Consider the following 13,798-nt stretch of genomic DNA (forward strand, 5'->3'; position numbering starts at 1 on the left):
TGTGAGACTTGTGTGCCAGGAATCTTCATCTGCTCATCCATCGCACCCGCTCCTCTTCTCCTTTTCTCTTCTTCTTATTAAAGTAATGTTTTTATGAAATCTTTGAGAATTTCACAGAATTTACGTGATCATATTCACCCCCCAGCTTCTCCCAGATCCACCTCCCACCTCCCTGTGCACCCATCTCCATGCTCTCCCTCTTTTTAAAGTCACCAAGTTCCATTTGTGTCCTCCAAATCTGGGATGTATGTTCTTCCTCAGGAGTGTGGTCCACCTACCATGGTCCACAACCTCAGAGAAAGCTGACGGCCCCCTCCCCCTTGAAAGCTAGCCCCACCTGTTGTGCCTTCCTGATCCTTCCCCTCTGGGAATTCTAACTGAAACACAAATTCAGAGATAACATCCACAAAAGAGGTAAAGCATGTTTGCCTTTGTGATTCCAGGTTAGGTCACTTGGGATGACTGTTTACAGCTCCATCATTTACTGAAATGCTTTTGTTTTTGAGGCAATATCTCGACTACCAAAGGCTGATCTACAACTCCCTATGTATCCAAGAATGACTTTGAACTTCTGATCCTCCTGCCTGCACCTCGTAAGAGACACTAAACGCAATGTATGCAGTGCTGGTAATAAAACCCAGGGTCTCATACATATTGGTAAGCATTCTACCAACTGATCTATACCCCTAGTACCTTAGAAATTACAATGTTATTATTATTTTAGTTTGAGGGGTATGTATCCATATCTGTGCATGTGTGTGTGTGTGTGTGTGTGTGTGTGTGTGTACATTTTATTATGACACAGAGCCTCATTTATCCCAGGCTAGCCTCACTATATAGCCAGTGCTGGCCTTGAACCTGATCAGCCTCTGCTTTTCCAGTGCAAGTAATATAAATGTGTTCTATCACCAGGTTTACACAGTTCTAAGATCCCCCTAAGGGTTCATGAATGCTAAGCAAGCACTCTGTCAATTGAGCAATATCCCTGGTCTCCAATGCAGTGTCTAGGTTAGGATTCCTAAGGTTAGGAAAAGGCTTTCTTGAAGTGATGTTCTTCTCTCTATGAAAAGGGGTCATAGGTGAAAAAGCCTTGAGTCAAAACATGAAATGATGGATACAGCAGAGTGGCATCACTACACAGAAAAGCCTGGGGAGCTGGAGAGATGGCTCAGGGGTTAAAGAGCACTGGCTGCTCTTCCAAAGATCCTGAGTTCAATTTCCAGCAACTACATGGTAGCTCACAACCATCTGTAATGAAATCTGGTGCCCTCTTCTGGCCTGCAGGCATACATGCAGGTAGAACACTGTATATATAATAAATAAGGAGAGAGAGAGAGAGAGAGAGAGAGAGAGAGAGAGAGAGAGAGAGAGAGAAAGGAAGGAGGGAGGGAGGGGGAGAGAGAAAGAGAGAGAGAGAGAGAGAGAGAGAGTCCTAGGAACAACAATAACATAGAGAGGCCCTGGTATCACTAGCAGATGTTGGACATAGGGACACACATCTGATCTATATCAAGGAGGAATTGATGGGCAGCTGACCATCTCAGAGCAAACTTCACTTGTGGAGATGATTGACATGGCTGGCAACTCTTTGCTACGTCAGGCCTACTTGTCAGGGGAAGCTGGAGTGGCCAAAGGCTAGAGCAGATTTGGTGGGGTTGTGTGAGGGCCCTGCGTGGTTTCAGACTACTGCCTGGTGGTCACAGCTCCTCCTCTACTTATCTTCTATGTGATACCTAGCAATTCTTCCCAGAAAGCATTTTGACAGTTCCCCATTTCCATCAACAAATTCCATCCACAAACTATTTGTTGGGCATCTCTCTGTGATTCCTGTGGACACCAGTGACATCCTAACAAGGGGAGAAGGATGCGGCTCACAGCCTGGTCCCCTCAGTGCAGCCTGTGTAGCAGGCTCAGAACTTCTCAGGCAGGCCCTGGGGTCTGAAGCGATTAGGGTTTTTGCCACTTCGACCCCATTCCTCAGCTTTCTGGGTAGATTCCAGGCTTTCCAATCCATGGTCATTCATTCCAAAATAATACCGGTTTAGGAGACCCTGAAAGTATTTCCTGCTGGTGCTGAAAGCCAAGGAAGGGAGACAAGAGGTGAATCCCAGAGTGAGACAGCCCCACCTCCAAGGTCCCTCCTCCTCTCCAACAAAAAATGACCCAGAACATACTGGAGGAGTGAAAACTTAGGCACAGGGAAGAGGGAATATCAGCCTCCTGGGCAAGGTCCTCAGCCTGCTTGTCCTTTCCACTCCCTGTGACAAGATGCATTAGGAACCCTTCTTGGGTTCCACTTCTTCTTTGTGAGTGGATCCATCCCCACTCTCCATCCTTTCCCTCCCTTTCTTCCTCTGCAGACCACCCAGACCCTGTGAGCACAGACAGCAGGGAAGACCACAGGCTGGAACAGTGAGAGGCATGACGCGGCAGGACCATTACCTGATTATTTTAGCAGCCCAGACGCCGCCAGCTCCTCTTTGTTGGGCCTCAAAGTTGCCCCGAGCAGAGAAGTATCTGTCTGAATTTTGGTAATTGGCTTCTAGATTGTCCCGATAGGCTCTCCACAAGTCCCAAGTGCCTACAAATGGAGGAAACTTACAAAAGTGAACCTGGGGTCATTGCAGAAGTAGAGGAATGCAAACTTTGTGTGGATTTTCACATTTCCACCTTTCACATTTCCAATCCTTTGAAATGATCCATGGAGGTGAGTGAATGTCCCCGGGAAGGGCTTTCCTGGTGACCACAAGGAGAGGGCTTCTCCATGAATTAGACTGAGTTGGATTGATTGACAGTTCATGAGTTCTGGGCTGTGTCTTATATGGATCGGCCTGGGCTGTGCACAAAGAAGAGATCGGATTCTCCAGCAAGAGATCTGACAAGGGACAATGATATCCCAGGTGTAAGACCCAGGGACAGTTTGTGTAGTGAGAGGAGATGAAGAATCTACTTTAACCATGGCCACTAAGAAAACACAGCCAAGAATGTGATCAACTACTTTTTCATCATGGTGACAAAATCCCTGATAAGCAGCACAGTGAAGAGGCTGTATTTTGGCTTCAGTTTGAGGGGACGACATGGTGGTGGGGTGACTAGTATAGACTATAAGTACACTGTGGCACTGAAATACATGACATGCAATGCTGAACTTCCAGGAGTTCTGCATGCTTGCTCTTGACTGTTTGTCTAGAATAGGACAGGAATTTTGTAGAAAGTACTATCTGTAGTCATGTGCACATTTACTAAGTTCATGTGCCTCTGGAGACACACTGAGTGCCCACTTACACTCTGAGACTGGGGAATTTGCTGTCTGTGAATTCTCTTCGTGGAGCACACTCTGTGGAAATCCTGATCCCTCTAGATCAGCATCAGCAATACAGGCTGGACCTTGTCAACTGTGTCTGAAGATTACTCAGAGGGTGCCAAGTGACCAGTGTAGAAGGGTAAGCCACAGAAAGCCACACTCTTACCCTGACTCATTTGTAGTTTTTTAAAGGTTTATCTGCACCTTCAGGTATGTGGCCTCTGCTTAGTCGGTGTCCCTGGAACAGTGATATGTGTGTGGTGATATTTTGTTTGTACTCATAACAAATAAAATTTGCCTGAAGATCAGAGGGCAAAGACAGCCACTAGATTAGTCATAGAGACCAGGCAGTGGTGGCACACACCTTTAATCCCAGCACTTGGGATATCATGCCTTTGTTCCCAGTGTTTGGTAAGAACATACACCATTAATCCCACCACTAGGAAGGTTGAGACAGGAAGTGATACGGCTGGGCAGAGAAAAGCATATAAGATGGGAGGATACTGGAACTCTGCTTTTTTGGCTGAGGACTCAGGGGCATTCAGTCTGAGGATTAGCAGAGACAAGATCTTCCCCTTTTGGCTGAGGAGTTGATGAGGTGAGAAGTGGCTGCAGCTTCTAATCCTTCAGCATTTACCCCAATATCAGGCTCCAGGTTATTATTATAAGATCAATTAGGATTCATTCAACAAATGTGCCCATCCTCTCCAAATTCTTACCTTGTATGGCTTCCTTGAAGAACGAATACCAGCCATCACCACTGACTCCCATGAATAAAGAGCAAAAGACAAGGATTGTGGCAAGCCTCATGGTGCTGCAGGACCAGGAAGAGCAGTCAAAACAGACCCACAGGCAGGGCATTGGACACACACCTTCAGTCCCAGAACTCCAAGGCAGAGACAGGTGGATGCCTTATTCTGAGGCCAACCTGGTCTACTAGACAAATTCTAGAACCAGCCAAAGCTACACAGATGAGCCTTGTCTCAATCAAAAAATGACAGACCCACACTTTGACTAGTACAGACAGGCTAACCTGCATCCCTTCTTCATCTCCAAATCTCTCCTGCAACGACAAGAATAATGGGCTTTAGGACTCTCTGCCAGATCACTGCATAACCAAGAGTTCTAGGGAATTGCTTGCCTGCAGCCCATTTATACCTAGTGAAGCCAACTAAAGCTGATCAACCAGCCTTTCCTGAGTCCCTTTCACTTAGCTCAGACCCCAAAGATACAGAAATGCTGGGGCTGGAAGTCAAGCAATAACCCGCATTCCCAGGGTGTCTGCAGCCATGGCCACCACACAAAGCTAGCCCAGCAGCACAGGTTGTATTCCCAGCACTCAGGAGGTGGAGGCAGAAAGATCAGAAGTTTAAGGTCATCCATGGCTACAAAGCTGGTTCCAGTCCAATGTGGGCTACATGAGACCCTACCTCTAGAGAGCAAACCATCAGAAAATATCATTGTTCCCCACTAGAACTTACCAAGCATATGTGAAATGGATCTCAGGAGTACAGCAAGAGCAACACTCCCTGGAAAAGAGTGCCAGCTATGTCCCTTTCTCTAGCTGAGCTTCCAGAGAAGGTAGGGCTGCCAGGACCTTGCTGCCATGGAGCAGCTGCTCTCTTTCTACTTAACATGGATGAGAAGAGAGCTGTAAATCCAACAAGCCTTGGCAGAGTCCGTCTTGCTCAATCCTTCCTGGCAAATAAACAGTTACAGGTTGGGGCTATAGTTCAGTAGTAGAGTGTTTGTCTAGCGTGTGTGAGGCCCTGAGTTCAATATCCTGAACAAGAGAGAAGAGAGAGAGAGAGAGAGAGAGAGAGAGAGAGAGAGAGAGAGAGAGAATGTATATTTGAGACAGAAATGGCAGTGTCTGAGGCAGAATCCATCACGGCAGTCTTCCCACAGTTGTGTCCCTGTCCACAGAGGCAGAGAAATATCAGACTAATGAGTGAGAGAAGAGAAAGTGCTAGAACACAGTAGGCACAGAGGGTGGAGGTCATGACATGGAAAGGTCTGAAAACAGTATCTCTGTAACTTCAGGGACTTGAATAGTCACATGAGCCTGGATGGGGAATGGGCCAGCCATCAGAGCTCTCTATGTAACTTCTGAGAACCTAAGAGCTAAGCCTAAATAGTCTATTCTATGTGTTTAGTATTGACTCTATACCACACAGGTCCACCCACTGAAAACACAATGACAGGAAACTTCATCTCTTATGAATTTATTACATGTGCACTGCATGGAGGGCCCTCCACACCCACAGTGGACACTAAAGTGAAGAACCCCATGTCCCTGACCCCAGAGCCCGCAGCACAGCCTCCTGAGGCAGAAAGGAGGATGCTCAGTATTAGTCAGGCAGTCCTTGCCACTGCGGCCCCAATGGTTGGCTTCCTGGCCAGCCATGGTATCCTCATGTCCACGGCCCATGAGACTCTGAATGCCCTCTCTTGTGTCACTAGGAGAAGCAGACATGGAGGAGATCTATCACCATGCTTCATGGCCACAGTCGACACCCCCAGTTCTCTCATTTGCATGGAATGGCTTTAGGAGGAAACCAGGAAGGGCCAGGAAGGAGGGCCTAAAACGGTGACCCTGACAAGCCCAGGCCTGCTTAGGCCAGTCTGGCCACCCTGTACTGAATGACCATCACCAGACAGGCAAGGATGAATCGCTCCCTGTCTGCATTTGGAAACAGGTCTACCCATCATGAGCTGAGTGCTGGCTCTGCCCACAGCCCAGGATCCACACTGAACATGAATGGAGGAAGTAACTGCCTGAGCAAGAGGGGGAGGGGCCACAGATTGGCATGACCTTCTCTGAAGGTTCATCTACCCCTGGGCCCCTAGTACAGTCAATCCCTACTACCAAGGCTCAGTGTCCCAACAGTCTGTGTTTACCTGATGACTTCAGCAGCCCAGACTTCCCCAGGACCCCTTTGGGCTGCATCATGGTTCCCTCTAGCATGGAAGTATTTGTCTGAATCTTTCCACTTGGCCTCCTTCATGTCAGAGTAGGCTCACCACATATCTTCAGCCCCTGGGTGGGAAAGACAACATGAGAGGATGACAGGGATGAAAAAACTCATGGCTTAAGCCTGTGGTCAGAGCAACCTGAGACATAACAGAGAAGAACATTTTCTAACCCTAGTTGGTCTCTCCAGGTTACTACTGAGAGTTCTTAGAAGGTGCTCCTGTGAGAGTTGGTGCCACAATCCCCCACCCCACCCCTGCAATGGAAGAGATGGCTCCACCTCTAACCACAGGTGAGAGAGAGTTGGCCCAGATGGCATGGCTTAGGCAGACCAGCTCTGCCCGTCCCCTGAGGGGGTGGCCCCAGTGGCCAGACTGACCAGCTCATCTACCATCCAGACCCACATGCTGGGCCTTGGTTTGGCCCATCCTAGTAGCTGCCCCATCTATGACCTGCTAGAGAGCACAAGGGCACTGCTCCTTCAGAAAGATGACCACAGGATCTCCATGACTTGGGACAACAACAGGATGACCAAGAAGAGTTTAGTATAATCAATGTAGATTCAGAGACCTGAGGAGGTCTTAACTTTTGGTTGTTTGATGATTGGATAATTGCTTGTGGATGTACATTTGCTCAGAATGATGCTACAGTCCTTTCTTTCTGGCTTTTTTCTTACAAATGACTGTTATTATTTGTGGAAATGATCATCAAATTACAAGAGTTTGAAGGGATGGGTGAGGAGACGATGATGTGTACATACTGTGATGCAGACTCTGATGTGACTAAAGACCAGAATAGAAAGGTAAGGAGATGGTGCATTGTGAGTGGTCAGAAGATGCACAATTGGCTGGGTTTTTTCACTGTCAAGTTCCAATGCAGAAGCTAAGCTCATGCTAGGAAACTTGGAAGCAGACGCCCAGTAGGATGGATTAGTGGGGGAAAATGAAAGACACAAAGGCCAGATGTGTTTGATATGAGAGGAATTGTTTTTGAAGATGTCAAGATTCCTATGAGTACATTTGCATGGCGAGGGTGCTGATTCAGAACTGCAGGGAGAGGTTGTGATAGAACCAGTCTACAGCAGCAGCCAGTGCTGTTGGTCCAGCACAAAGAGCTTTGAATGGACCATGAACTGTGCTCTGGCAGAACACTGGGGAAGCAGCCTGAAGAGCACCAAGGACTGTCAGTGATGCTGGCAGGGTTAGCAGGGGAAGGGGGACTAGTGAGATCATGTTAGTAGAGGGAAGATCCTGGGAGGCTGGTTCTGGTCACTGAATGAAGGCTGTGCATTGAAAGCCAATCCAAGTGAGGGAGCCTAGGAACTGAATATTCAGACCTGTGGACAGAGGCAGCAGCCTCCCCTCTTCACAAGTTGGCGGCTTCATGGAGTGGCTGATACCCAGAAACCAGGATGGCACCCTCTTCTAAATATCAAATAGACTTGATGCCTTTCTGGTTTTCCCCAACAAGCTTCAATCTACTGAGAAAAGAGAGAGAAGAGAGATGAGAGAGAGGGAGGAAGAGGGAGGGAGAGAGGGAAGGAGGGAGGGAGACAGAGAGGGAAGGAGGGGGGGACAGAGAGACAGAGGGTGGGGAAGGAATGGAGGGCCAAGAGTAAAAAAAAATAAAAGTCTGGCTAGTGGGGATAGATATGTCTATAATATATTTTTGAGACATTCTTAGAAAAGACAAGATTTTCTTTTTAGAGATAACATACAGCACGCAGAAGTGAATGTGGGGCTAGGAATATGGCCCAGTGGTATAGTGCTTGCTCGCATGTGTGAAGTCCTGAGTAGTTTGAAACAAAACGAAAGCACACACATTAGGAATTGCAGACTAATTCTGAACTTGGAAAACCTTAAATACAGGACAGAGGGTTCAAGTTTCACCCTAAGGAATGGGATCCATGTGTCAGAGGGCCACAGTCAACCCATTCCTTCTCTCAGGAGCAGGACCCCTCCTGGGAAGAATGCTGTTACACAGGAAGAAGAGACTATCTATGTCCAAATCCATTTCTCTGAAAGAGCCTGTAGAGAGTCTGCAGAGAGCCTCAGAGAGTCTGTAGGACTCATTCAAGGACCAGCACCCAGAACATAGCAGCCCTCAGCCAGCACTCTGCCTACTCCAGCTCTACCTCAGAACTCCCTAAGAAGGCTTTCTGGAAATTGACCCATCCATTAAAAAATGAGTGGTGGCTTACAGGAATTCTAGGATGGGTAGCTTAGTTTGGAAAAGGGCCATGGGTCACAGCAATCCAGCTTCAGACAACAAAACCTGGACATTGTCCCTGTGGTACCCTGCCATGCTTCTCCCTATGTGAAAGCCCTGTTACAAAACACCAGAGGATTTGTCCAGGAGAGGCCATGACCCTGAATTCCCATCATAGATCTTAAAATCCAGCACCTTGGGTTGGAAACAGCATGGTCCTAAGGGGAAGAGTCACCTTGTGTTCCAGGACCTAGAGTGACTTCAGCTATGCCCCATAGTAAAACTGTGAGACACCCTTAAAGTCCTGGTGTAGAGGGGATAGTGTCTAAGAAAAAGCATAGGATTGGGTGGGCCCAGTGATGTTCAGTAGCATTTCTGCTGTTTTCACAGCCAAGAAAGTGTGCATCAAGGGATCCATGCCTCTGTACTCCTGGACCTTCTGAATTTGCACCAGTGGCATGTTCACCTACATGCATGCACTGCTTAGAGACAGGGATGTGCTCTGAGGGACGCAGAATTTTAGTTACTCTTCTATTGCCAGACAAAAATACCATAACTTAGAAACTTATAAAAGAATGGTTTTATACTTATGGTTTCAGAGGAATAAGAATCCATCATGGCAGGGAGACATGGCAGGAAGTTCAGATGCAGGCAGGAAGCAGAGAGTAAACAGAAAGTGAAGTAAGACTATAAGAACTCAAAGTGACATACATCCCAGTGATATACTTCCTCTAGTAAGGCTCCAACTCTCAAAGGACCCACAAATGTCCCAACAGTTCTGCCATCTTGGTTACTTATGGAGGACATAGCTCCTCAATATCACAATATGGCTAAGGTGCCCAGGTCATTGTGTGAACATGCACCTGCACACAGCTAGACAATATAGGCTAATCCATCCATGTTGTCTCCAAGTACAACAAAGAAAGAGTGAGTATCAGGTGCATGAGGCTGTTGCTGGCACACAGGGAAGAGTCTTGTACACTAATGTGGTTAACCAAAAGAAGTGTGTTGAAGTAAGTACAAACCAGGAATGGAGACATTCTTTACCATCATCAAAGCCTGCATAGAATTCTGTGTGCTACAGTTTCATGTGAATTGCAGGACAGTAGTTTTCCATACAGCAGGGCCATCCACATGTGAGCAGTACCTTGGTATATGGCGATCCCAAGGCTATGATGTCACTCAGCAACAGGGGTTCTTCTGCTCCATTGTACTTTCATGGGTGTCAGTGACTTTAGTACTGGGTTTTATCCCACGGCTGTTTAATCACAGGACAAGGATTCACTGGGTCCTTTATCTGACAATCACTGAAGCAGATGTTGGACAGACAGTGCAGGCCAAGTCCAGGCTATGGTTTCATGAATGTGAGACTTCTAATGAGGGGATGGTGATGCTTGCTTAAGACAACTCTCCTAGGTATTTAATAACAAAATGGGTAATAAATAGAAAAATATATGAAAGAGTGTATATACAAAAGTTCAGTTTTAAGGAACCATTAAAGCAGAGGATACATACAGGCTAAGTTTGCTATCTCCCAGGAAGAAAAACCAAGAAATAAATTAATTCAGAGCAGAGGCTTAGCGGTCAAGTCCACTGTCCATTTCCTCCCCCCTTCTTGGCAGCAGGCAGCCCATTACAGACGTGAGGGACAGAGGGAAAGGTGTCCCTCTTGAGCCTCTTCTCACAAGCCAGTCACATGTGTAGTGTTCTAAAGGACGTAGTGAAGGGAATAGACCCCTAGCTCTGTTGAGATGTGTCCCTTCCAAAGCCGGCACCCACAGTGAAGGGGAAATCCTTTTGACCTGGTGAGTGAGAAGTACCCAGGTTCAGAAGGAACCAGCAGGCCGTGTGTGCACACCTCTGCACGCCTCTCTTCTCCACAGTCTTCCTGCCTTCTGCAGCCTGCTGGGCTTTACATAATGGAAAGAACCAGGGCAAAGGACACCACAGAGAGGGAGGATGCAGTCTCCACCCTACTGTCTGCAACAGTGACTGGAATCTGGAGTCTACCTGCAGTGTGGACCAGCAGACAATTGTGTCCTATACACAAGTTTTTCCAAGACAGAGTTTCTCTGTGTAGCCTTGGCTGTCCTGGAATTTGCACTGTAGAACAGGCTGACTTCGAACTCACAGAAATCTACTAACTCCCTCTACCTCCTGATGCTTTGATTAAATGTGTTCACCACCAGTGCCAGGCTATAGATACAATTTATCAAATCACTTTTGAAGCTTTGTTAACATTCAAAGGATCAAGAATAACTCCATCCTGTGCACCCAAACTAAGCCTTCTGCACCTGGACCCAGGCACCCACCTCGGCTCAGCAGTTAAGAGCACTGGCTGCTGTTCCGGATTTGGGTTCAGTTAGCAGCACTCAGACGGTGGGTCACAACCATCTCTCCCTCCAGTTTCAGGGCATCTGACATCCTCTTCTGGCCCAGAAGCACCAGGCATTCATGTGGCACACAGACATAGATGAATGAGGCAATTTTTCACTTTTGGAATTTATCATGCATAGTTGTTGTATCATTGAGAGAAGATGGAATTAGCCCCTCCCTCTCTGTGTTAGTGTGGAATGCACACAAAACATTCATTGTGAGTTCATTAGTCAGAAATTAGGTAGTTGCTATTTTAGTCATTTTACTTATTTATTTTTATTATTTTTTATTTATTTTACATACCAACCACAGTTTCCCCTCCCTCCTCTCCTCCTGTTCCAACCCCCTAGCCTCCCATCTACCCCCCTCCCCATCCACTCCTCTATCTCCATTCAGAAAGGGGCAGGCCTCCCTTGGGCGTGAATAAACAGGACACATCAAGTTGAGAACTCCTCCCAAAGCATCAAGGCTGGGTGAGGTAATCCAGCATGAGGAACAGGTTCCTACAAACCAGCTGAGCACCAGGTTCAGGTCACCATCTCATTATTAGGAGCCTCCAGACAGACCAAGCTACACATGCAGAGGGACTAGGTCGGTCCCATGCAGGCTCCCTAACTTGGTCCAAAGTCCAGGAGTTCCCACAAGCTCAGGCCAGCTGTCTCTGTGGATTCCCCCCTCATGACCTTGATTCCCCTGCCTCATACAATCCCTCCTCCCTTTTTTCAGCAGCAAAAATCCTCAATTGATTGTTGAATGTATTTCCTAGCAACTCTGATAATATTTGTAAAAATTTACTAGAGATTATTTTTAAAGAATTATTTGTTTTTGTTATTTAATGTAACATATTTATGTCTGTGTGAGTTTATGTACATCATACATGTGCAGGAGCCTGCTGAGACAGGAGAGTGTTGATACCCTGAAACTGAGTTATGGGCAGTTGTGAGATGCCTAACATGGATGCTGGGAACCAAACTCAGGTCCTCTGAAAGGGCAGCAAATGTTGGGCCATCGTTGAAACCTGAGATTATTATTATTTTATCTTGTGAAAATGATTGGTATTCAAAAAGTTGCTATGCTTGATCATAAAAACATTTCTTCCCAACAATCACCAGGGATCATTTAAATCCAGATACTGAGGGTGGCCTGCTTTGTGCCGTGTGCTTATTTATTGGTCCCTGCGATGTAAACACCACGAGGCCGGACCTTTCAGTACAGGGACTGTGTTAGCCCAGTGTACTGGTTCTGCAAGCCCCATTAGGACAAACATGGTGACGAATGGCTGCTGACCACCCTCCAGGTGGTGTGACACACACCACACACACGCAGGGACAGTACAGACCCATCTGCTGTCACTCTGAAGTTACAATGTGGGAGTCCTTGCAATCATTATGTAAACAAAACATCATCTGTCCTAAGGCTACAGTTGGGTTTGTCTTTTTGTTTTGTTATTACTTCCTGAGTCTTTAACCTCAAACAAAGAAGGTAGATCGGTCAGATTCATAACTTGCTGGCCAGGCCACAGGGGCCGTAACTGATCTGTTTTATTCGCTAATGGCCTGTGTGCACATAAGACATCTGTAAAGTCAGATAGAATCTCGATGCCCCTCTCTTCTCCTCCCACATGCTACGTACCCTGGGAGTTTGAAAGTATGTTTTTCCTTCATACCAAGAAAGAAGAGCGGGATGACAGGAGAGTGAACATCAGAAAGAAGAGACTAAATGAGCTTGTCTGCTGGGATGAACAGAGCCCAGCCAAAGGAGGAGGAACAAGAAACTAGTTTCAGGCAGAGAATCAGTCTGTCTTCTCCATCCATCTTCAGTTTGTAATGATGTCACCTTGTCCAGGCTGCCTGTGGTGTCCAGAACCCTCTCCCTAGAACGTTTCTGCTTAAGAAGAGCAAGAGAGCCAGGCTGTGGTGGCCCACGCCTTTAATCCCAGCACTTGGGAGGCTGAGGCAGGTGAATCTGTGAGTTCTAGGCCAGCTTGGTTTACAGAATAATTTCCAAGAGAGCCAGGGCTACACAGTTTCTGTCTCAAAAACCAGAGAGGGGGAGAGATTGACTGACTGACTGACTGACTGACTGACTGACTGACTGACTAAGGGTAAAGTGTCAGTTCCAGGTTAAAAAATAAAAACCAACCTGAGGCAATGCCTAGGCTACAGAAATTATTCTCCTATCCTTAGGAGCCCTGATCCTCTACTGAGATGGCCACTCCTTGCCTCTCAGCATCCTCAGTTCCATCAGTATTACAAAGTATGTACTCTGACCCAGAAGACTGAAAAGACAAAGGTGTATAGTGTGTTCACATTGCACAATTACGGGAAACGTCCTGTGGATGAAGCCAGATTTCTGTTGCAGTCTTTTAGAAGAAATGACCTGCTGGGAGTTTCCCCAAGCACGGTGCCAGTCTCTCTCTGCCCCTGACCCCAGCAGGGAAGCTCAGCATAAATACCAGCCTCCTTTCCCTGACAGCCACAGCCACCCATCTCTGCCCACCAGACATCAGGTGAGGGACAAACCTCTGCAAAGATACTTAGTGTGTGCTGTGTTTCAGCAAGTGTGCTTTGCTCTCAAGGGAATTCCTCACTTCCATTCACCTGGTGTGGGATTTGTGCCGGCTGAGGGACACGTGGGAAATGCTTCCTGCTGAATCAGAGGCTCCTGGAGGGAGTGGTGATCTAGTCTCTGCTCCTGCATCTCCATCAGAGCTGCCTTGCTGCCTTCATAAACAGTTAGTCTAGAAGGCAGCATGGGGTCAGAACTGAGACCTTGTGGCTCTGAGGGGGGTCCTGCTGTGAGGTCTCCAGGGGCCACTCTAGGACACTCCTGAACATCAGTAAGACAGAACAACCAGGGCATCTGTGGATGAGACACCAGAGGGGAGGTACCAGACTGTGGGCATCTCCTTCAGCCTGTCCTTTCATTTCAGCAGG

General features: G+C 47.2%; 1 protein-coding gene across 2 annotated transcripts; it reads right to left on the reverse strand.

The window, feature by feature from the left end:
- Positions 1 to 1,607: 1,607 nt before the first annotated feature.
- On the reverse strand, positions 1,608 to 4,114 carry LOC118579209 (serum amyloid A-4 protein). 2 transcript variants are annotated; one of them, XM_036180343.1, is made up of 3 exons: positions 4,024 to 4,114; positions 2,443 to 2,581; positions 1,608 to 2,073 (listed from the first exon to the last, which is right to left on the reverse strand). In XM_036180343.1, exons 1-3 carry the CDS (start codon positions 4,112 to 4,114, stop codon positions 1,911 to 1,913), a joined length of 393 nt encoding a protein of 130 aa, XP_036036236.1. In that variant the 3' UTR covers positions 1,608 to 1,910. The 2 variants fall into 2 exon arrangements, 1 of the variants encoding a protein (XP_036036236.1); XR_004944451.1 differs by lacking the exon at positions 2,443 to 2,581 and having other exon boundaries at positions 2,020 to 2,073; positions 4,024 to 4,072.
- Between the last annotated feature and the right edge of the window lie 9,684 nt (positions 4,115 to 13,798).

This window comes from Onychomys torridus, chromosome 1, assembly GCF_903995425.1.
Source record: "Onychomys torridus chromosome 1, mOncTor1.1, whole genome shotgun sequence".
Lineage (NCBI taxonomy): Eukaryota > Metazoa > Chordata > Mammalia > Rodentia > Cricetidae > Onychomys > Onychomys torridus.